The sequence below is a fragment of the Panicum virgatum genome, chromosome 2K (genome assembly GCF_016808335.1).
Source record: "Panicum virgatum strain AP13 chromosome 2K, P.virgatum_v5, whole genome shotgun sequence".
Classification (NCBI taxonomy): Eukaryota; Viridiplantae; Streptophyta; class Magnoliopsida; order Poales; family Poaceae; genus Panicum; species Panicum virgatum.
In genome coordinates this window covers 9,019,116-9,039,969 of record NC_053137.1, presented here as the reverse complement: position 1 = coordinate 9,039,969, position 20,854 = coordinate 9,019,116, and the positions used below count along the sequence as shown (strand labels likewise).

At 44.0% G+C, this 20,854-nt stretch overlaps 2 protein-coding genes across 2 annotated transcripts; one reads left to right on the top strand and one right to left on the bottom strand.

Moving 5' to 3' along the window:
* The first annotated feature begins 2,306 nt into the window (after positions 1–2,306).
* LOC120695885 lies at positions 2,307–2,955 on the top strand. Its single transcript, XM_039979096.1, has 2 exons — positions 2,307–2,788; positions 2,896–2,955. The coding sequence occupies exons 1-2, from the start codon at positions 2,380–2,382 to the stop codon at positions 2,940–2,942; spliced, it is 456 nt and encodes a 151-aa protein (XP_039835030.1). The 5' UTR covers positions 2,307–2,379; the 3' UTR covers positions 2,943–2,955.
* A 4,968-nt stretch (positions 2,956–7,923) lies between these two features.
* LOC120665295 lies at positions 7,924–10,944 on the bottom strand. The gene has a single exon (XM_039944823.1). The coding sequence runs from the start codon at positions 8,518–8,520 to the stop codon at positions 8,092–8,094; it is 429 nt and encodes a 142-aa protein (XP_039800757.1). The 5' UTR covers positions 8,521–10,944; the 3' UTR covers positions 7,924–8,091.
* Positions 10,945–20,854: the final 9,910 nt, after the last annotated feature.

Genomic DNA, 20,854 nt, shown 5'->3' with positions numbered 1-20,854 from the left:
GACGCCTCCACCTTGCGACCAGCGGCGGGAAACACAACCCTAAACCTAGAGGGACCTAAGCTACGCCGCTGAGGAGAGACCCAGCCGTTCCCCTCACATCCGAGGCCAATGAGGCCATCAGAGGCGAAGAAGAACGGCGGCCTCGCCGGCGGAAGCACGAATCACACCCTTTCGCTTCTCTGAACAGTAGCCGCTAGCCTGCTGGGAGAGGTTTCGAGAGAACTTGGTGTTGGATTGATCTCCTTCCTAATAGACCCAACGGTCTATTAGGGCCTTAATCCGCGCCCTGATCGGGGGCGCCCAACCCTTAATGGTTGGTGGGCCCCCGCTGCACAGCGCCAAAATAAAAAGGGGGTGAGGGGCCGGGGCACACGACACGAGGATCGTCGCGCCGCCAGCACCCTTACCCACATTCCCTAACCCTAGCCGATCTAGAGAGAGGCGCTGGAGCAGTGGGAAGTCTCACCGCCGCCACCATCAACCCTGGTTCGTTGTCGTTGCGCCGTCGTCCACGACAACGCCGCCACGACCGTGAAGCCGCTGCATCGCTCGCCGCTGCCGTAGAGCAGATTTTCATCAGCGAACCTGTGATGGCCGCCTCAAGCTCCTCCGGTGGTGATGGTCTCTCTCTCCCTCTCTCTCTACTCTAATGTACTCTATGTTCTAGATCTAGGAACCCTTTTGCACTCGTGAAAAGGAAAGATGGAAGATACCCCTCTTGATCCATGTCTAGTCGATCCTAGAACCCTCACTGATTCTAACAATGGTATCAGTCCTCATGCTAATGCATAGATCTAGTAGGGGCAAAGACGGATTCGGACTTGAATCGAAAGAATCAAAGAAAGGTCCAATATAATCGATGCAAATCAAACTCAAAAGCAAAACCCTAACCCTAGGGGAAAAGAGTGGCGGGGCTTACCAGGGCCTCACCACCGTCTCGAACGCAGAGCTCTACACAGAGCCGGTTCGCCGGCGCAACAGAGAGAATGGACCGCCGCTCTCCGGGATCCAGTTGCTGGTGCACGCGCGGCTTCGGGAGCCACAGCGAGGCCGCTCGACGGCGGTGCGCTCGCACGGGGGCGAGTGCGCATGCCGGCGAATGGACCCGTGGCGGCGCCGCCACCCTTCCCGGCCAGCCGTGCCGTCATCGCCTCCACTCAGTGGCTGCCGCCGCTCGTGGAGAGAGGAAAGGGGGAGGGAGAGAATGATCCTAGGGTTTGGGGCGCGGCGACGGCGGCGCGGTTTTTGATCTGGCGAAAACCGCGGACGACCGTCCGATCGTGATCAACGGCCGCGAGAGCGCCTCGCCTTCTGGGCCGGCAAGCGGCCCATTCGGGCGGGGGAGGGGACGCCGCGGCGAGCCAAATCGGCGGCCCGGCCGTTGGCTGTCGGGCCTCGGGCCCATGAGGAGGTGGCTGAGCGAGACGTGGGCTGTTTTTCATCTCTGGGCCGCCCAATGATATTGATATTTCATTGTTTTTTCTTTTTTCCAGAAGCAAATTTCAATAGTTTTTGAATGGTTTTTGATTATAGTGTGATCTCTATTCAATTTTGCACAAACGTGTTTATTGTTTAGAGATAAAAGTTTATAGTTTTGCTTCTGGAAAAAGAAATTCTTACATGTTTCCGCTGCAAAGTTTAAAGTTTTTGCTCTCTAATTTAATTCGAACCAACAAGACAATTAAAATTCAGAGCTTGTTTAAAGTAATTTTGAGGATTATGGTATTGTTAATTTTCTGACCAACATTGTTAATTACAATACTATAATTTTATAGTTCTTGTGCATTTATTTCTATTTCTGCCCAACGGTGATATAGATTTAATTGCATAAACAGTTGTATGTTCTATTTTGACCAATGTTGGAATTTTACATGCAATTATTGTTATTATGTTCTCACTATTTTTTTGAAATTTTCAGCGGGGATGAACTTGATGGGATTCATCAGTCACATCCCGACTCTAAAAGGAGACAACTATGGCGAATGGATCAAGAAGGTTGATCTTGCTTTCGTCTGTGGAGAAGTGGATGAGATAATCACCACTCCAAAGCCCACTGAGCCACCGGCTCCAGTGAGAGGAGATTCTGACACTGATGTTGAGCGGCAGAAAAAGCAAAGGGACTATGCTCCCTTACAGATGGCTTATGATCTCGGAAAGACAAAGTGGAATAACGCCAACAAGAAATGTGTGGCAGTTATAAAGAACACAATTGATCCTAACATTTCGGGTTCAATTGGAGAGTGTGATTCAGCTGCTGAGTACCTTGCAAAGATAAAGAATCAGTTTACTGGTTCTTCAAAGACTTATGCTACAAAGATCATAGAGCAGTTGGTCACAAAGAGGTACTATGGCAATGCCGGTACAATAAGAGATCATATCATGGGGATGTGCGCTTTGAACTCCAAGTTCAAACCAATGGACTTGGATCTTAAAGAAGAGTTTATGGTGCACTTGGTATGCGCTTCTCTGCCAAAAGAGTTTGCAACATTTGTTGTAAACTATAACTCACAGCCAGATAAGTGGAACATGGAAAAGGCAATTGCCATGTGTGCACAAGAGGAAGATAGACTCAAGAAACAGAATGGTGGGTCTGTCAATTTTGTGCATAATAACAAGAAAATGCATTTCCATGCTGCTTCTTCCCCAAAGTCCAAAGACAAAGCACCTATGCCACAGAAGTATCAGAAACAGCGCCCTCCAGCACAAGATGAGTGCTTCCACTGTTTTGACAAGGGGCATCGTAAAGCAGATTGCCCCGCTTACTTAAAGATGATAATGGCAAAGAATGGTGAGAATGTAATTTCATTTGTTAATGAATCCCTGTATTTACAGTTTTCTAAATCTACTTGGTGGATTGATTCTGGTGCAACTGTGCATGTTGCAAATTCTTTACAGGGATTCCGTTCGACAAGGACTACGCAAAGAAGCGAAAGACACATTAAAGTCGCGAACGGAGTACAGGCAGATGTTGAAGCTGTTGGCGATGTCTCCATCGAGCTAGTTAATGGTTTCATGCTTGTATTAAAAGATGTTTTATTTGTTCCTTCGCTTCAAAGAAACTTGATAAGTGTATCACGCTTAGACACAGATGGTTTTGATTGTCATTTTGCGAATGGCAAATGTGAACTATGGTTTGATAATAATTGTATTGGTGATGCTATCCTTTACAATGATCTTTATTTATTATCTCTGCGTGATAAAGTGTATTCTGTATGTAATGTGAATGTGCATGAATCCTTGTCAGAGAAAGAAACAAAGAAAAGAAGGAGAACTCAAGATACTTCATCGAAATTATGGCACTGTCGTTTAGGTCATATTTCGAGGGGGAGAATTGAAAGATTAGTGAAGAGTGAAATTCTTCCACAGTTAGAGTTCTCTGATCTTGAACAATGCGTTGAATGCATTAAAGGAAAAATTGTAAAGCAAATCAAAAAGGGTGCCACACGAAGTGCAGGAACATTAGAAATAATCCACACTGATATATGTGGACCGTTTCTTGTGAAAAGTGTGGATGGCTATGATTCGTTCATAACATTCACAGACGATTACTCCCGCTATGGTTACATTTATCCAATTAAAGAAAGATCTGAGGCATTGGATAAATTTAAAATATTCAAAGCTGAGGTTGAAAATCAGCTTGACAAAAGAATTAAAATAGTAAGATCAGACAGTGGAGGGGAGTACTACGGTCGACATACCCCTTATGGACAAGTTCCTGGACCTTTTGCGAGGTTTTTACAGGAAAATGGTATAGTTGCTCAATACTCTACACCGGGGGAGCCTCAGCAAAATGGAGTAGCTGAAAGGCGCAACCGTACACTAATGGATATGGTGCGCAGTATGATGAGTTATTCCACATTGCCATTGAGTCTGTGGATGGAGGCGTTAAAACCGCCATCCATATTCTCAACAGAGTGCCAAGCAAATCGGTGCCCAAAACGCCATATGAGCTATGGACAGGATGAGAACCCTCACTGACTCACCTACGGGTCTGGGGGAGCCCAGCTGAGGCTAAAGTGTTTAATCCAAATATTGGAAAACTGGATCCCAAAACTGTAAGCTGCCATTTTATAGGCTATCCTGAAAAATCGAAAGGTTTTCGTTTCTACTGCCCAGACAGACATACAAAGTTTATAGAAACGAGACATGCTGTCTTTCTAGAAAGTGAAATGATCAGGGGGAGCATGGTACCTAGAGAAATTGACCTTGAGGAGAAGCGGGTGTATGTGCCTACTCCTATGATTCAAGAGCCATTTTTCTCACTACCTGTTGATGCTGCACCAAAAGTTCCTGAAATAGTGACGTCAGTACCTTCTTCGATTGTTGCTGCGCCAACTATTCCAGTTATTACGGTGTCAACACCTGTCGCAACTCCACCCATACCAACAGTGAGCGAAGGTTTGGAACCTGTCATCCAGGAACCGCCTGAACCCGCGGTTGGACATGAGGAGGAGGTGCTACAGCCCCCTATGGAAAATGTGCCAGAAGTTGAGGCACAAAATGTGCCACAAGCAGTGGCCCTTAGAAGGTCACAAAGAGAAAGAAGGTCGGCTATTTCTAACGACTATGAAGTTTATAATACAGAAGAGGTTCATATGGAGGGTGATCCCACTTCATATGAAGAAGCCATGATAAGTATTCACTCATCTAAATGGCTGGAAGCTATGAAGGATGAGATGAAATCAATGAGTTCCAATGGTGTTTGGGACTTAGAGGAAATTTCTAAAGGAGCCAAAACAGTAGGCAGTAAATAGGTTTACAAGATAAAATATGACTCCAAAGGGAATGTAGAAAGATTCAAAGTACGACTCGTGGCAAAAGGTTTTACGCAAAGAGAAGGGATAGACTATAACGAAACCTTTTCTTCGGTTTCGTGTGAAGATTCCTTCAGGATTATAATGGCATTGGTGGCACATTATGACTTAGAGTTACATCAGATGGATGTAAAGACGGCATTCCTCAACGGGAATTTGTATGAAAATGTTTACATGGCATAACCAAAAGGTTTTGTCGTGAAAGGAAAAGAACATATGTGGTGTCGTTTAAAGAAATCCATTTATGGATCAAAGCAAGCCTATAGGCAGTGGTATTTAAAGTTTGATGAAACCATAAGAAAATTTGGGTTTAAAGAAAATGAGGAGGACAATTGCATTTTTGCAAAGTTCAGAAGTGGAAAATTTATTTTCCTGGTCCTATATGTGGATGACATTCTACTTGCTAGTAGTGATGTTGGTCTGCTACTGGAGACAAAGAAATTCTTGTCCTCAAACTTTGATATGAAAGATCTCGGTGAAGCTTCATTTGTTTGGGGAATTGAAATTCACCGAGATAGAACAAATGGGGTATTAGGACTGTCACAAAAGGCATACTTAGAAAAGGTTCTAAAGAAATATAGTATGCATATGTGCAAGCCTTCACCTGCTCCAATAGTCAAGGGCGATAGATTTGGGAAATTTCAATGTCCCAGGAACCAGTATGAGATCGATCAAATGAAAGCGGTTCCATATGCTTCAGCTGTCGGAAGCCTACAATATGCTCAAGTTTGTACACGCCCTGACTTAGCATTTGTTACCGGGATACTTGGCAGATATCAAAGTAATCCAGGACAGGCACACTGGATTATGGTAAAGAAAGCATTACGTTATGTGCAAGGCACGAAAGGCCTCATGCTAACATACAGAAAATCCGATTCCCTAGAGATAGAAGGGTACTCAGATGCGGATTTTGCGGGGGACATCGATGACCGAAAGTCCACGTCCGGTTATGTGTTCACACTCGCAAGGGGAGCTATATCGTGGAAAAGCTCCAAACAAAGCGTCACTGCATCATCGACGATGTACGCTGAATTTGTGGCATGTTATGAGGCCTCGGGGCAGGTTGAATGGTTAAAGAAATTTATACCCGGTTTAAGAGTGGTAGACAACATTCAAAGACCATTCAGAATGTACTGCGATAATGAACCAGTAGTGTTTTATGCTCACAACAATAAGTCAAGTGGTGCTGCCAAAGCAGCCAAACACATTGACATAAAGTTTTATGTTGTGAAGGAGAAAATCCAGAATCATTCTATTACACTCGAGCATATAAGTACAAAGAAAATGCTTGCGGATCCGCTCACTAAAGGCTTACCACCCAATGTGTTCATGGAACACATAGCCGGCATGGGTTTAGGGGAAAGCCTGTGATTTCTGGAGAATAAAAAAGGGCCCAAAAGATAAAGAATTTGTTTCAAAATAGTGATGTGTATGGTAGATGTTGAGTCCATCGGTCTTGGACCGTGACGATAAAGCATGCTCTATTTATTAATCTGTGATTGAACAACTAAAGGAAAAAGTTTCATGTTAAAGTATAAAGTTAAAGTACAAAGTGAGATCAAAGGGGAGAATGTTGGATTGATCTCCTTCCTAATAGACCCAACGGTCTATTAGGGCCTTAATCCGCGCCCTGATCGGGGGCGTCTAACCCTTAATGGTTGGTGGGCCTCCGCTGCACAGCGCCAAAATAAAAAGGGGGTGAGGGGCCGGGGCACACGACACGAGGATCGTCGTGCCGCCAGCACCCTTACCCACATTCCCTAACCCTAGCCGATCTAGAGAGAGGCGCTGGAGCAGTGGGAAGTCTCACCGCCGCCACCATCAACCCTGGTTCATCGTCGTTGGCGCCGTCGTCCACGACAACGCCGCCACGACCGTGAAGCCGCTGCATCGCTCGCCGCTGCCCTAGAGCAGATCTTCATCAGCGAACCTGTGATGGCCGCCTCAAGCTCCTCCGGTGGTGATGGTCTCTCTCTCCCTCTCTCTCTGTACTCTAATGTACTCTATGTTCTAGATCTAGGAACCCTTTTGCACTCGTGAAAAGGAAAGATGGAGGATACCCCTCTTGATCCGTGTCTAGTCGATCCTAGAACCCTCACTGATTCTAACACTTGGTTTTGTTATCTTTTTTCTAATAAATTATCCACCTCTGCTATTATAAAAATAGACTAAAGTAATCCTCTAAATATGTATCTAAATTATCCATCCCGGCCATTATTAAAAAAAAATCAAAAGTAACTCCTAATCTTCATGTAAATTACTCACCTATGCTATTATAAAAATAATACAAATCGAAGACAACGGAGTGCTAACAGCTTAAAGGCAACCCAATGGAGACTTGGCACGAATGAACAAGCTAACAAATCGAACAGAGAAACTATCCCTTAAACAAAAAGGGGTACGACACTAAAGGCCAACAAACAAAGACCAGTAACAATCGCACAAATGCTAAAAGTGTTGACTTGTACCTTCAAAACAAATCAAATTAAATATCCTGCAGACTATGAAGATGAATTCAACAGAAGTATGCTGTCATGCTGTATACATATAAAACAAGAAGCAAGGCTCTTCATATAAAATGACATCAAGGGTTGACCTGAAAACATACACAAAAATGTAAGGCTGAAAACGCCATCCCAGGGCTGCTATCTGGACTAGAACCAACAAGCAACCAGTTCATCACATATCATGAAAATATATTTATCTATGGCTCTATACTATGCTTTTTTCTGTCAAAACCTCTATTTTGGGCAGAGGATATGTATTGGTTACGTGCTAGATAGAGTGTACTTGGTAGCAAGAAATTTGTAACAAGTATCAGCTATACACATCACCAATACATTGCAGGGTTCATCATGATAGGGGCTTTTGCTCATGGAGCTATTTTTTTCATTAGGGATTACAATCTGGAACAGAATGAAGATAATGGGAACCCTCGGCTATAGGGGAGTTAAATAATGTTGTTAACCTTTCATGACTATGCTCCGAGTTGTGATATGGACTGATGGACTATAAAAAAATATGCAAATATCCTCCCACATAATCTTCGTAATGGTTAAAGTGATAAAATACGATTCCCACAAAGGCCAGATTTGAGAGAAATTTGTAATAAGAGACAACAACATTCATGCGAACTGAATTCAGGTTGCAAGAAAACTTCAAGATACAATTCACACGGGCAACTGTAGGAACATACTTATACATTCGCCTTTGCAACACAATAGAAAGAAAGATATAGACGTTGCATCATTTCTGGTTGATCCAACTGACTCAATGTTTACTCCCCAAGCGCAAAGGCAGTGGCGTCAAAGCTATCGGAGAGGCCAGTGCCGGTCTTGAAGGTGACTTTCTCCGGCGAGGCCTCAGGAACATAGACCTCAACAACGCTGAGCCACAGCATCAGCTCCTTGGTCTTGACGCCAGTGATCTTCCGCAGCTTCCCCTTCTCAGCAAATGCCGTCACCTCAGCTGCGTAGGAGACGGTCTGTTTGATCTTCTTGAAGGTGTGTTCCACCTTCTTCTTTCCCTGCACCAGCCACATGAACCCCGTGGCACGGTTATACCCAAACTCCTGGATGTCCTCCATCGGCAGGAGGCCGTTGGGGAGGCCGAGCTCTCCCAGCAGCTCGATGGACTTCTTCCTGCAGATGGCTTCTCCGGTAACAACCTCTGCACCGGAGCGGTGGCTCTCAATTTGGGACGCCATTGGAGCTTTGCTAGCAAGTGGTTCTAACTTGGGAATTAGGCTGTCTGGTACTCTGTAGTATGCCAAATTGCTAATGGGTTGAGTTTGTTGTGATGAAACTTGAGGCAACGGAGGCACGTTTATATAGAGGGCTCATGGCCAGTTCAGGTGTTACTTAATTCTGAAATTGACAGGAATCTGTCACTAGAATTCAGAGGCAAACGAATGTACTCCTGAGTCCTGATCCTCTTTGGCAATAGCACTGGCGCACAGGCGCACAGGTTGCCGTATCTGACTTGTGACCAGCAGTCCAGCATGCATACTCTGACGCACAAAGTCACTGACCAACTGAGACCAAGTCAAGAGTTGCCCAACCAGCTAGTGGCACAAGTCTTATCGCGTCATGGTAGTACCAGAACAGTTAGCATAGAACGACCGATTCAGCAAAATCCAAACCTGGGCTGCCAGACATGACTGACTGATACCTTGGGTCCTCTGAATCTGAAACGAAGTAAAAATCTGCAGACATATCCATGCTGTATCAAATTTTGTAGAAAAATATAATATCATCTACAATACTAGATAAAATACACTATCAACTGGATTCAATAAAACTATTTCCGTCTGAGAGAGCCTAGACCTGACATGCGAGTCCGCTGGTTCAGAAACCAATCATGCGCATGGATCATCTTTATTAGCACGCGTCAGATAGTGGAGATGATTGGGGAATACCTTATAATTAGATTTTTTTATGTTTTTCATATCAAAATCATGTTTTCTAATATGATATTTGCCAAAGGAAAAGGTGTGTTTTTCATCCACTGAGTATTGCAAAAGTGTCATTCATCCTTTACATTTTAATTGGTGCAAATCAACCCCTCCGAGCAACTCCAGTAGGGCTACTAAATGGACTGCCATCTCCATATTTGCTCGGTGGGTGCAAAAAGCTGATCTCCAGTAGACCTTACAAATGGGCTGCCATTTTGGTAGGCCTTTCAAATTTCTCCCCCACCCCCCAATTTGGTGGCCCTTTATTTGGGCTGCCAACTATAGGTCCTCTATAGAAGCCCAATTTACTCGGCCTGCTGGAGTGGAAGCTTATATTTGGGCAAGTAAAATTTAGAAGTGGGTTTCTAAATAGACATTTGCTCACCCAAATTTAGAATCCCTACTGGAGTTGCTCTTAACTAACTAAATCGGTGCACTAATCATCCCTACACTGTTTAACAATGATTTAAGGCGTGTTAATCATCTAACTAATCGTTGTTTATTATCCATGTCATATGCTGGGTCTAATCAATTCAATGTAACATTCCAACACAAATCAGCGGCGTTAATTTTCTCGAAAAAATTATTCTTACCTTGCTGTTGTCCATGCCTTAACCATTGCAACTTAGTTGTCCATGCATATTTCCTAGCCATGGCATACCGTAGTACTCTCTCTGTCGCAATGTAAGGCATTGAAGGGTTCAAAATTTATACCCAAATATTCTAGAAGTTTTGGACAAGTACTAAAGAAAATAATTTACTTCTTCATAGCTCTTAACTGCATACTTATCTTTTGTATTCCTTCCCTGACTGCTTAATATAGGAACAACTTTAATTACAACTAGTAATCTAAGAGCTCCTGAAGGTATATGCGTCTTTTGTTCTATCTCCTAATCCATCCTAAAATTGCTAGAATGTTTCAATTCTAAATGTTTTTGTCCTATATTTTAAATTTTATGGGATTTGAAACTAGATAATTTCTTGGGAATTTTTTATGGGCTTTATATTTATTTTTCTCAGCCCACATTGCAACTGAGTGATTAGTCATTAAGCCAGTGTTAAGTTTAGGTGGGATGATTAGTGCACTGGTTTAGTTAGTTAAAGGATTAATTTGCACCGATTAAACATAAAGGATGAATATCACACTTTTGCAATATTTAAGGGGTGAAAAAAAATACACTTCTTGTTTTGCCAAATAGAATGATGTTAGAGTTAGACCGCCGAGAGGGAGAAATTAAACAATTCGGGATATTACGAAGCAAAAGTGAGTGGGAAGGGAACCGAAGCGACCAGTTGAGTTGTGGACCGCCGATTGCCTTCGAGGGCCGAAACTGGGCTTCGATGGATAAAAAACGAAGCCCAATTATGAACCCGCACAGGCCCAGTGACGGCCCGCCCTCCCGCTTCCCGCCTCCCGCTGCTCTCTGCCGTCCACCTGAAGCATCATCCATTCCGACGGGCGTACCTCGTCGGCGGCCGGGGGCGCCGCCACCGCGGGCGTTCTTGCTCCGGCGCCGCCGCAGATGAGGACAGCGTCGCCGACGCCCCAGCTCACCGCGACTTGCCGTCTCCATGGGTTCAGCCGCTGGCCGTGGTGCGCCTCCCCGACCGGCCGACACACACTCATCATCTTGCCGGACTTCGCTGCCACTGGCCTGTTAGTCAGGGTTTTAGCTTGTATATTCTCGTCGACTCGAACCGGGTTATGTGGGTCAAATCCAGGTCGATGTCAAGGGCCTGCGTGCCTAAATGCATGTGGGGTGGCGTCCCTTGTACAAGAGCAGACATGATTCCCCCCCCCCCCCCCCCCCCCCCCCCGACCTTGTTTGATTTCAAAGATTTTTTTAAGTCCCAGTCACATAAAAAAGAATCATACTATTTTGGAGTATCAAATAAAAAATATTTATATTTTTTAACAGCTGAGCGCTAATTCGCGAGACGAATCTAATGAGCTTAATTAATTCGTAATTTGCTACAGTAATACTATAGTAACCATTCGCTAATCATCGATTAATATATACCTCATTAGATTCGTCTCGCAGTTTAGCCTCAGGATTCTGCAGATAGTTTTATAATTAACTTTTATTTAATACTTCTTAATATTAAAATTCTCTTTGATGTGACATGGACTAAAATTTAGCCCCTCAAACCAAACAACCCCTTAAACTAACTTTACTGTTACTGTTGCTTGAGGAATATTCGCTCTGTTTTGCTGGCAACCAGCAGCACTACTTTTCTCTCACACCAAATTAGCACCAGCCACCAGCCAGCCAGCAGTATTTTTTTCTCTCACAGCAAATCAGCAGCAGCCACCAACCACGGCCAGCTGAACAACGCGATTGATTTTTTTAGGGAAAGGAATATTGATTTGAGTTGCTTATTCCATCCATGGTGGGTGTCTTGGTTATCTTTTTTTTGAATTTAAAGGCAAGAGCGCTGCCGCGTCATATAAGAAGGATAAAAAAACGGGTTCTTACAATAGTTGTGATCAATCTCAGTTCAGTGTCTTGGTTATCCTGCTAGTGCTAGATGAGATCAATCTCAGTTCAGTTGCTCTCTCATGATAGGTCAGTCGTCTCATGAAGTATGCTTCTTAGATATCCTATGGAAAAATTAATGTCTGCAGATGTGTACGTACGTAGAAAAAGAGAGGGAAAAACTATCTTTGTGGGTACATGTGTGGCGATCAGCACCACCTTTAGGTCTGCACAGGGCGGACTGCTGACTCGTGGACTTGCTCGTCCTCCAGCGTCCACACATCTCGTCCTGCTTGATCAGGAACAGTGTAGTTCAGGATCGGATGCACAAGGACACAATTTGGCGGCAGTGTGGAAAATTGAAGGCTATTTTGGATCCGTATCTGCATGTCTAGATTCTCGACAAATATGGCACAACCATCAGCATGTTGTGTGTGCGTATACATGTAATTTGCGATGACCTTTACAAATTTTCAGAGAAAAATGCAATAGTTTCTGATGTTCGGTCGGCAAGGGTATTAGAGCAACTCCAGCAGGGCTACTAAATGGGCTTCTATTTTCATATTTACTCGGTGAGTGCAAAAAATTGATCTCCAGCAAGCCTTCCAAATGGGCTGTCATTTTGGTATGTCTTCCAAATTTCTCCCCCATCCCCTCAATTTGGCGGCCCTCTATTTGGGCTGCCAACTATGGACCTTCTATAGAAGCCCAATTTACTCGGCCTGCTGGAGTGGAGACCCATATTTGGGTGACTAAAATTTAAAAGTGGGCTTTTAAATAGACATTTGCTCACCCAAATTTAGAAGCCCTATTGAAATTGCTCTTATGCGCTGCTTGTGCCGGCCGGCGGCCTATGATACTTGTACTCACATGCATGTTTCCAAATAAGGCCTTCAAGACTAAGTTAATTATTTTCATAAAAAAAGACGAAGTTAATTGTACTTGAACAAGCAAGCTGTAACGAACATGGCACCATTTATACCATTTCGAGTGATTTTGGTGATCGATTGACAACGCAATCAATGGGATTAATGCTTTTGTTAAGTGAACATTTCTAGATCCCAGGGATGAAGTAAAAAGGCCATGCAAAGCAAAACACGAAGAATGAACTCAAAGAAACGCTGAATTGGACGAGTTCTACTGAAACCAGTAGCACCGGAAGAACTGATGCCCAAGCATCGATGCATCTGATGGTTGTCGGATGATCCGACGGCCTGGCTATTGGCACAAGTCTGTGCGCCTCTGGAGATCATGTGAAGATCAAGTGAAGCACCGGTTGAACCGACGGCTTCAAGATAGGAATCGGTGCATTCAACGTACCATGTTCCAGAGACGATGTCAAGCGCGTAGGAGCCAAGTCTTCAGCACCGGTTGAACCGGCGAGTCATCGGATCATAGCATCGGTGCATTAACGTCAGCAGAAGAGGGAGACCCAACAGCTAGTCCAGTTGCTGTGTGTGTGACCGGTTGAACCGACGCCCTAAGCACCGGTCTAACCGATGGTCCCCGGAGTCGCTGCAACTGTGTCAGTGAAGCCAACGACTACTTCAATTGCTTAGAGTGACCAGATGAAACGACGCCATCCCTGGCAGAAGCATCGGTTCATCCGATGGTACGCAGATTTCTGCTGACCATTGGAGCAACGGCTCCACGACTTGGAGGCCTATATATATGGCATCCCCCGACCATTTGAAGATTGCTGGAGTTCAAGGAAGTCACATACACACCCAAGAACTACTCCAAGCCATCCAAGAGTTTAGTGTTCATATCCTTAGCCCTTAGCACACTTTGAGAGTGTTGTGTAAAGGATTAGCTCTTAGTCAGTGAGATTGCAAGGCCTTGAGCCATTGTGCTGTGGTTCTCTAGTGAACTAAAAGAAGAGCTTGGTGCGCCGGCCCCTTGGAGCTGTGAAGCTCGCCGGCAACGTCATCGACCCTCCGACTTGGTGTGGAACGGCGACGACAACTTTGTGCGGGGGACGTGGAGACCCCCATCCTTTGTGGAGAAGCTCCTTAGTGGAACCCGGGACCAAGGTGACCGTGATTGTGTTCACAGAAGAGACTTGGTGGCCGAGTAGCAATACTCTTAGTGAGTGCTACAACAACGTGGATGTAGGTGTGCCTTTGTGGCTAACCGAACCACGGGATAAACACTCGCGTCGAGAGTTTGCTTTCTCCTATCCCGCTTTTTAAGCTTCCGCATTTCTTGCTAGCAATTTGTGTGCCTTTACTTTCATAGAGTAGTTTCTTGATAGGAAAGGCTATAGGTTGCTAAACTCTTTTGGGATAGGGGTTTCACACTAGAACAACCATACTTGCACATCTAGATAGCATGGTTTAGTTTAATATTGTGCAAATAGTTGGAGGCATTGGTCTAAGTTTATTAGTTTGCCTAATTCACCCCCTCCCCCTCTTAGGCTAGAGCGCGCTACCGGCACTTTCAATTGATATCAGAGCCGGGACTCACTTCTATCACAAAGAAGGCCAATTCCATTGGCAATTTGTATTTACCGGCTCACTTGATCGGTTAGGCTTCACCGCCTAGTGAGTTAGCTCTTTTAGGGGAAGGGATGGTTTCTCTAGGACCTCCTCCACGTTTCGATGGCACGGGCTTCCAACGATGGAAGATTTTGATGCAATCACACCTCCAAGCTAAGGGCCTAAATGTTTGGAGAGTAACAAGTGAAGCAACTAAGAGCAATAGTCAACAAGAGAAGCAATATGATGCTATAGCCAAGTGTGCTATTTTAAACTCTCTTGATGAAAATGTGTTCAACCGTGTATTTGCTTGCGAAAATGCTAAAGTTTTATGGAAAACTATTAGTGAGAACCATGAAGGCACAAAAGATGTTGTAAATGAAAGATATTATGTTCTCATTGATAAACTTAATAGCTTCAAGCAACTTGATCATGAAAATGCCGAAACTATGTACTCACGGTTGAATATTCTTGTGAATGAGATTAACTCTTTAGATGTGAAGAAAATTGAAGATTTGGAACTCATTCGCAAGATCCTTCATTCACTCCGAAGACCGGACTATGATTTGGTGACCACAATTCTATATGAGAAAGATATCAATACAATGACACCAAATCAAGTCCTCAACAAGGTGATCGCCCATGAGCAACGTCATGATATCAAGCCAAGAGCGCTACCTTCTTCACCAACACATAGTGCACTTGCATGCAAGCAAGTCAAAAAGTTGAAGAAGATGGCCATCAAAGGTAGCTCAAGTGAAGAGGAAGAAGAGGAGGCATGCCAAAGCTCCTCAAGTGATGATCAAGAGCCAATGAACCCCTACCTTTACAAGCAAGTAAAGAAGATGAACAAATGCTTGAAGAAAATCAACTCCATGGGGTATGTAGTCTTCCTCAAAGATGGGCCTCACCATCAACTAATGAAGGTTGAGAAGAAGTTCAAAAAGAACAAGTAAAAGAAGGAGAAGAAGTCCAAGCATGAATCATTTGCCATATTTGGTGAATGGGTTAGCGGTGGTGAAGAATCAAGTTCAAGTGATGAATCAAACAAGAAATTCACCACTCACATGGAATCATCATCCAACACTTGCTTTATGGCCAAAGGTATGGAAAGCGATGTAAGTGATGATGACTCCGACTCTCCTTCAATTGATGAACTTATTGACCTTGTTCATGAGCACCAAAAAGTCATTAAGAAACAATCAAAAGAAATCAAAAATCTTAGTGCTCTCAAAGATCTAAATGCTTCTCTTGCTACAAATTTTGAAGATTTAATGTGCAAATTCAAATTGCTTAGCAAGGAACATGAAGAACTCAAATTAAAATTTGAGAGCATTAATGATACTAATGACTCTTTGGAAATAAAGCAAACTATCCCTTGTGCAATTCCTATCTCTAGGGTAGATGCTTCAACTTCTTGCATTGATTTAATTGATGATTCTTGCTCTAACCCTTGCAATGAGAAATGCAATGAGAATATTGTTGTAGAATCATGTGATGATATCATTGCCAAGGAGAATGATGAGCTCAAGGAAGAAGTGGAAAGGCTCATGAAGGACTTGTATAGATTGAAGGGCAAAGGCATAGAGAGCAATGTCCAACCTTCTCAAGATAACCGTGAAAACATGGTGAAGATGCTTGAGAAGGGGTCCACCGTGACTTGCTCAAAGTGCCACAAAGAAGCCCACAAGTCCAACAAGTGTCCTCAACCAAGAAAGAAGCTTTCGGATGAGAAGAACAAGAAGAAGCTTACAATCAAAAGTTCTCTCATTTACACCAAGCCCAACCGGAGGAACAAAAGGAAAAGCACCTCCTATGTGATCAAGAAGAAAACCAATGGCAAGGTGGTTGCTCACAAGGTTGGGAAGTAAGAAAGGAGTTGGAATCGATCCATTTGGATTCCCAAGGATGTCATAACCAATATGAAGGGGCCTCAAATGGTGTGGGTTCCAAAGGAGACTTAAAGCCAAGGAAGGCTTCGGGGGATTTGGAGACTTAGCTCACAAGTTAAAGTGAAGGTTCAAGCCAAAGAAGTGCTCACAACTTGGACATTTGTTCCCCAAGTCCCCCATAAGGTAATGGTAGCTAGATTTCAATTCAAGCATCATGTAGCACCATTACTTTTGCTAGGATGTTTGCATGCATTTGCATTTCCTAGTGTTATATATGGTGGATTGCTTGTGTCATGATTCTAACCCATGAGCAACCTACATGGTTTGATAAGTGTGTAGAAAGCTACACAAGGTTACCCCTTCATGGTACATAGACTTCATGAGGTATGTATTTCATATGTGTACCATGAACACAAGCTATAGGGTAAACTTCCCATTGTTGTCAATAACTATGTGCATATATTTGCTTTGTGATTCAAACACTAAATGCAGACATTTAGGGGGAGTTCACTTTATGGCTTGTCATTTTGAGACTAACATGTTTTCAAGTTTATCTTTTGTAGTCTCACGTGGTGTTAACACTCTAAGAGAATGTTTCTCACGATCAATGTGAACAAACAACTCTACAAAAGTGATTAGATAAAATGTGCTTTCATGCATATTGAGCCATGCTCTATTGAACTTAAATGCTCATATCTAAGTTCATAGGCTATATGCTCATACATTTGCTTAACCTTGGTGTACCAAGTGCTTTTTGTTTAAAGACTTTCAATTGTATGCAAGTCACTTTCAAATTTGTACATACAAGGTAAACAAAGATATCCCCCAGAGGTATGCAAGGTTCTAAATTCATTAAATTGGTATCATTGACATATCCTATTTATTTTAGAGCTACCTCCGTGCATGATATGATCTAAGCTCTCTAGTTATAACATTGTGCACTTGATTTTCACATTATCATGTTGTGTACACAATTATGGAGAGTTTAGCTCATGTCATGCTAGTTTCGTGATTTTGTGATCCACCGTAGTGAAAATTTTCAATTGATATCTTCATTGATATCATATCATTGGATCATGAGTCATGGAACTAACTCACTAGGCTACTAATCTTCTCTTGAGCTATGCTGTTTTGCAAGACCTTTTAGGTGCAAGACCTTTTAGGTGATTTGATTCCAAAGGGGGAGAAATATGGATCAAAGCAAGGCATGTTCCCAACAAAAAGGGAGAGATGTTCCCAAGAAGGAAAAACATTCCAAAGGGGGAGACATGCCAAGTGAATCAAGTCATGAGGGAGAAGTAGCGAGAAAGGGGGAGGATCAAAGGGGGGTCATGGTTTTAGGGGGAGGCCAAACCATCCAAGCAAGCGTAAGCGGTTTCAATTGGTATCAAGTGGTTAAATTTGTCAATCATTGCAAATTTTATGCTTGTTTTGATTGTGTTGTCATCAATCACCAAAAAGGGGGAGATTGTAACGAACATGGCACTATTTATGCCATTTCGAGTGATTTTGGTGATCGATTGACAACGCAATCAATGGGATTAATGCTTTTGTTAAGTGAACATTTCTAGATACCAGGGATGAAGTAAAAAGGCCATGCAAAGCAAAACACGAAGAATGAACTCAAAGAAACGCTGAATTGGACGAGTTCTACTGAAACCAGTAGCACCGGAAGAACCAATGCCCAAGCATCGGTGCATCCGATGGTTGTCGGATGATCCGACGGCCTGGCTATTGGCACAAGTCTGTGCGCCTCTGGAGATCATGTGAAGATCAAGTGAAGCACCGGTTGTACCGACGGCTTCAAGATAGGCATAAGTGCATTCAATGTACCATGTTCCAGAGACGATGTCAAGCGCGCAGGAGCCAAGTCTTCAGCACCAGTTGAACTGGCGAGTCATCGGATCATAGTATCGGTGCATTGACGTCAGCAGAAGAGGGAGGCCCAATAGCTAGTCCAGATGCTGTGTGTGTGACCGGTTGAACCGACGCCCTAAGCATCGGTCTAACCGATGGTCCCTGGAGTCCCTGCAACTATGTCAGTGAAGCCAATGGCTACTTCAGTTGCTTAGAGTGACCGGATGAACCGACATCATCCCTGGCAGAAGCATCGGTTCATCCGATGGTGCGCAGATTTCTGCTGACCGTTGGAGCAACGGCTCCACGACTTGGAGGCCTATATATATGGCATCTCCCGGCCATTTGAAGATTGCTGGAGTTCAAGGAAGTCACATACACACCCAAGAACCACTCCAAGCCATCCAAGAGCTTAGTGTTCATATCCTTAGCCCTTAGCACACTTTGAGAGTGTTGTGTAAAGGATTAGCTCTTAGTGAGTGAGAGTGCAAGGCCTTGAGCCCATGTGTTGTGGTTCTCTAGTGAACCAAAAAAAGAGCTTGGTGCGCCGGCTCCTTGGAGCTGTGAAGCTCGCCGGCAACATCATTGACCCTTCGACTTGGTGTGGAGCGGCGACGACAACTTTGTGTGGGGGACGTGGAGACCCCCATCCTTTGTGGAGAAGCTCCTTAGTGGAACCCGGGGCCAAAGTGACTGTGATTGTGTTCACGGAAGAGACTTGGTGGCCGAGTAGCAATACTCTTAGTGAGTGCTACAACAACATGGATGTAGGTGTGCCTTTGTGGCTAACTGAACCACGGGATAAACACCCGCGTCAAGAGTTTGCTTTCTCCTATCCCGCTCTTTATGCTTCCGCATTTCTTGCTAGCAATTTGTGTGCCTTTACTTTCATAGAGTAGTTTCTTGATAGGAAAAGCTATATGTTGCTAAACTCTTTTGGAATAGTGGTTTCACACTAGAATAACCATACTTGCACGTCTAGATAGCATGGTTTAGTTTAATATTGTGCAAATAGTTGGAGCCATAAGTTTAAGTTTATTAGTTTGCCTAATTCACCCCCTCCCCCTCTTAGGCTAGAGCGCGCTACCGGCACTTTCACAAGCAATATATCTTGGATGACCAATGTGTTGTCCTTGGATTATTTTTTTAGAACATCTAGATGCATGAACTATCTGACGCAACTTCTAACAAGCCTAACACACGGCACTGACACAAATTCTAATAAGCCTAACAGATTTCTGCACCAAGTACTATTAGCTCCTCGATCATCTGATCAAGTCAAACAAAATAGGCATACTGCACATACCACAATTGATGGCAACCTCTAAACATTATCCTAGATGCTAATTTCTATTTTCTAGCTAGGCTGAGAGCCATTTATCCTGACTTTTTGAGGAATGTTGAGTATTCTATCCTGCTTGTGATGAGTGAATTGTCAACCGTGCGGTGTGATCGTGTGCTTGGCCTTTGGTTGTAGGTACACGGGCGTCAAGTGTCGACGAAGAGCTTCCGTGGAGGTGCTGTGGCCGATGGACCGTGCGGTGGACGGCGGTGAAGGGCAGCCGGGACCGGAGCTCGTGCCGGGCGGCAGTTGTGGCGTCCACTCCTGTACCTGACGGCAACGCGGCCGGACATTCAGTTCGGCGTTGGCCTTTGTGCGCGGTACCAGGCTTCTCCGCGCACCTCCCACAATCAGGTGGTGAAACGCATCTTCAGGTATCTGAAATTCACCCCTGAGTTTGGTCTTTGGTACTCTGCGGATTCTTCTCTGGTTTTGGTGGGCTTTTCTGATGCCGATTTCGGTGGGTGTCGGTTGGATCGCAAGTCGACATCCGGCACTTGTCAATTTCTCGGTACATCTTTGGTGTCTTGGTCCTCTCGTAAGTAGGCTAGCGTAGCGCTTTCGTCCACAGAAGCTGAGTATGTTGCCGCTGCTAGCTGTTGCTCCCAGATACTTTGGATGAAACAAACCTTGCAGGATTATGGACTGAGTTTTGATAGGGTTCCCATCTTTGTAGACAATATGTCCGCTATTAGCATTGCAAAGAACCATGTCCTACACTCCAGAACCAAACACATAGATATTCGGTTCCACTTCCTGCGAGACAATCATGAGAGAGGCCACATAGACTTGATCCATATCCCTTCAGAGAGGCAAATCGCAGATATCCTAACCAAACCTCTTGAGCAGGACACATTTGCTCGCTTGCGAGGGGAGCTTGGGGTTTGTTACCCCTTTTGATAGCTGATTTTTCTTTGGTTAGCTTTGTAGGTCTTGTTTGTTTTTCTCTTCGTTTTCTAGGTTTGGTAGTTGCATTGTGCATATGCATTGTACATTTATGCATTTTGTATTGCTTCACTTGCACTAGCATTCTTGTATACATTGCTATGATCTCCTAGTGCTTGCTAGTGTGAGTTTATAAATGTGATCATGTATAGCTTGCTCCACTGTGTATATGACTTTATCTGAGTTAAGCTATTTTGATTTGAAAATTTGAAAACATGGTCACCCTGTCTTGGCTACTAGCATGTTAGGGCGTGTTGATATGCTTTGCTATCTCATTCATGCTAGTGTAGCCTTTCGTTCAGCAATTCATACTTGACATGATCTAAAATTGATAAAATTGTTTGAATTGTGCTTGAAATGGAATGGAAAAATCCAGGTGGGATTGCTTGTCGCACTGATCGAGCTTTCGGGACGGCTCACTTTGCACTTGTGAGAACCCGGGCAAGGCTGTGCATGACTGAAATGAGTGCTTTAAGCTTCTGATTGCCTTTGGCATAGGCTTAGCCTCGTTGCTAAGTAAAGCATGACAAGCTTTCAACCCCTAGCATTAAATTGCTTGATATAATTTGATTGCAAAATGAATGTTTACAACATGCT

Coding starts and splice junctions, on each gene's coding strand:
- LOC120695885 (XM_039979096.1), top strand. CDS start 2,380: ATGGGGATGTGCGCTTTGAACTCCAAGTTCAAACCAATGGACTTGGAT. Junction 2,789..2,895: donor GATGATAATGGCAAAGAATG/GTGAGAATGTAA, acceptor AATTCTTTACAG/GGATTCCGTTCGACAAGGAC.
- LOC120665295 (XM_039944823.1), bottom strand. CDS start 8,520: ATGGCGTCCCAAATTGAGAGCCACCGCTCCGGTGCAGAGGTTGTTACC.